Here is a 3,374-nt window from a genome sequence, read left to right as displayed (position 1 = left end):
CCGTTCGACCACCAACGGGGTCGCGACCCACAGGTTGAGAACCGATGAGCTAGACAGGCACCCACAGCTTGTCCTGTTGAACTGTTGGGTCCAAAGGGGCCCCGCCTCTTAGCCGGAAGGTGTGGGTCCCGAGAGTGACAGGCAACAGAATGACCCCAGGGACTAGGTGCCCTGCTGATGCACGGGACCCGGAACTCCTCAGTCTTTGGCCATTTAGGCTGAGCAGACTGAAGTCAACAGAAACATCTAGGAACTGGTTGTGTGTGGAAGGGTGGTGAGTGGGACCCAGGTATGTGGACTTAGGACAGAGAGGACCCAGCGACCGTGGTCCCCACCTCTTCGGAAGTATGCAATCCGATGGTTGGGGCACCTGCAGGGAAGGGGAGGTGAGCAGACTCAGTGTGAGGGGTCTTGGGGATCTGCACCTTGAGTTGTCTGTCTCAATTCTCAGCTCCCAACAAGGTCACAGATCTGCGGAAGGGAACTCAGACCAACAACTCAATCGCCCTGCGGTGGGAGGCCCCCGCAGACCACTACTCTAAGCTCTACATGTACTGTGTCCAGTGGGCCGGTGTGGGAGCTCCCCAGAGGGAAGGACACCCCCAAGGACACCAGGTCGACCAGATAGCCAGGACCAAAGAGACTTGGTATGTGGTGAAGGGCCTGGAACCCGGGACTTCATACAACTTCAGCGTGTGGGCGGAGAGGAGCAACGTAGCCGGTTCCACACAGAGCCTCCGCGCATCCACAAGTGAGATGAGCCCCCTTTTACCTGTTTTTTGGGGGGGGTGGAGGAGTTTGTGGGTGATGAGAAGTGAGTGGACTACAAATCCCATCAGGCCATGGGGCCTTGACTGTATAAGCTGCAGTGATCCAGAGAGTCAGAGCGCTCATGGGAGTTGTAGTTTGTGGGGACCTGTTGGGAGCCAGTTCGGGAATTTAGAGAGGGAGGGATGAAGAAGTATTTGGGTTTGGGGAAGGGAAGGATGGGCTCCTTGTCGCGGTCACAGAATTGGCATCTCTGGCGGTGAAGCGGGGGAGGGAGGGAACACCATCTTGGCTGGCACCTACTGAGCCCTCTTGTCCCCTCCTCCCAGAGCCGGACCCCGTCACCATCATCTCCTGCACCAGCATCTCTGGTGGCTATGGGGTCTCCCTGACCTGGACCTGCCCCCGGGGTGGCTATGAGGCCTTTGAGCTGCAGGTGGGCTGGCAGCAGGTCTCCCGGGACAACACCTCCTGCGGGAGGGGCGTGTCCGTGTCCGACCTCCAGCCCGCTCAGTCCTACGCAGCCACGGTCAGCACCATCTGGGACGGACTGAGGGCCCCAGCTGCCTCCGTGACCTGCCACACGGAGAGTGCAGGTGAGCACAGCCCCAGGGACACACAGTCTCTCCAGGCCCCCTCAGGCCCTGCGCGGAGGGAGTCTGACCTACCCAGGGGGTCCTTCCTGTTTGCTCGTTTGTGTTTTGTTTTCGGCTTTCTTGAAAACAGTTTTATTGAGATGGAACTCACAGAACATAGAACTCACCCATTTATATATTTAATTATTTAGAATACATTTTTATTGATTTCAGAGAGGAAGAGAGAGGAGGGAGAGAAACATCAATGCTGAGAGAAGCGTCGATTGGCTGCTTCCCTCACACACCCCCACTGGGGACTGAGGTCACATCCTGGGAATGTGCCCTCGACCGGAATCGAACCTGGGACCCTTCAGTTCACAGGCCGATGCTCTACCCACTGAGCCAAATCGGCTAGTGCACAACTCACACATTTAAAGTGTAGACTGAGCCCTGGCTGATTTGGCTGAATGGATAGAGTGTCGGCCAGCAGACTGGAGGGTCCCAGGTTCGATTCCAGCCAAGGGCACATGCCTGGGTTGTGGGCTCAATCCCCAGTAGGGGGCGTGCAGGAGGCAGACAATCCATGATTCTCTCTCATCATTGATGTTTCTATCTATCTCTCCTTCTCCCTTCCTCTCTGAAATCAATAAAAGCATATCTACACTAATAAAAGACAAAGATGCTAATTGACCATACCTTCGCTATGCCCTTAGCCATGCCCACCAGCCAATCAGAGTGGCTGTATGCAAATTAACCCAACCAAGATGGCGGCTGGCAGCCATGGAGCTGGAGCAAGCAGGAGGCTTGGTTGCCAGGGTGATGGAGGAAGCCAAGCTTCCCGCCTACTGTGAGCCAGCTGTGGCCTCCGCTCATGGCAACAAAGTTTCAATTATAGAAGACAAATAAATCCCAGATAATTGCTTCCAGCCAGCCTCCACTGAGAGTTTGGGTGGCTGGGGGTTGTGGCCAGCCTGAAAACAGCCATCAGCCCCTCACTCAGATTGGCCAGGCACCCCAGGGGAAACCCCCACCCTGAAGGGGCTGTGGCCAGCCTGCAAACAGCCACCAGCCACTCACCCAGGCTGGTCACACCCTCATAGGGTGAGGGTCCTCATTGGGGGGCTTGGCCAGCCTGCAAACCTATGATGTGCACTGACCACCAGAGGGCAGATGTCAGAGCAGGAGCTGCCCCCTGGTGATCAGTGCACTCCCACAGTGGGAGCGCTGCTCAAACAGAAGTCGGGCTCACAGCTGGCAAGTGCAGTGGTGGTGGTGGGAGCCTCTCCTACCTTGCTGGCAAGTGGACATCCCCCAAGGGCTCCCAGGCTGCGAGAGGGATGTCTGAGTGCCAGCTTAGGCCCAATCCCCCAGGGAGCAGGCCTAAGTCAGCAGGTGGTCATCCCCCAAGGGGTCCCAGACTACAGAGGGCACAGGCTGGGCTGAGGGACCCCCCCGAGTGCACAAATTTTTTTGCACCGGGCCTCTAGTTTAAAAATAAAAAAGGTGGAGGCAGGAGAGATGGGGTGTCAGGAGCTAGGACCTGGGCCCTAACGGCTCCCCATGCCTCCTCCCCCAGGGGTCATCGCCGGGGCCATTGTTGGGGTCCTGCTGCTCCTCACCCTGGTGGGCCTGCTGGTCTTCTTCCTGAGGAGGTGAGACTCTGTGCAGGGCAGGGCCGACCGAGCGCCCGGAGGTGGGGGCCGGGGCGGGATCAGGGCCTCCGGTCCCAACCTCACTTCCTGAGCCTCTCCTCCCAACATCCTTTCCCCAGGTACAAAAAGAGCCTGAAGGAACCAGCAGTCAGGTGAGCCGGTGGTTGGGGGAGCATCCAGAAGGATCTCTGAAAGGTCACATTGGGGGGCGTGGGTCAGAGGGCAGGATCGGAGACCCCCCCCCACACACTAGTCTCAGACGGGCCAGAGGCCCTCAGTGACAGGAGTCACAGCCCTTTCTTAAAAAATATATATTTTAGGGGGGCTGAGGACACATTTGTAATACCTTAATAATAATAAAAAAAGAAAAAATACATAT

General features: G+C 57.0%; 1 protein-coding gene across 1 annotated transcript in view; it reads left to right on the top strand.

Moving 5' to 3' along the window:
* PTPRH (protein tyrosine phosphatase, receptor type H) overlaps positions 1 to 3,374 on the top strand; it is a gene marked incomplete at its 5' end in the record, with an annotated part of 18,749 nt that overhangs the window by 2,173 nt on the left and 13,202 nt on the right. The window contains 4 exon segments of the mRNA XM_015569459.1: positions 407 to 751; positions 1,098 to 1,364; positions 2,920 to 2,995; positions 3,115 to 3,147. Of these exon segments, the coding sequence (XP_015424945.1) occupies positions 407 to 751; positions 1,098 to 1,364; positions 2,920 to 2,995; positions 3,115 to 3,147 (721 nt within the window).

This window comes from Myotis davidii, unplaced genomic scaffold (assembly GCF_000327345.1).
Source record: "Myotis davidii unplaced genomic scaffold, ASM32734v1 scaffold326, whole genome shotgun sequence".
NCBI lineage: Eukaryota > Metazoa > Chordata > Mammalia > Chiroptera > Vespertilionidae > Myotis > Myotis davidii.
The sequence above is the reverse complement of the archived record's forward strand: the minus strand, read 5'-3'. Positions and strand labels throughout refer to the sequence as shown.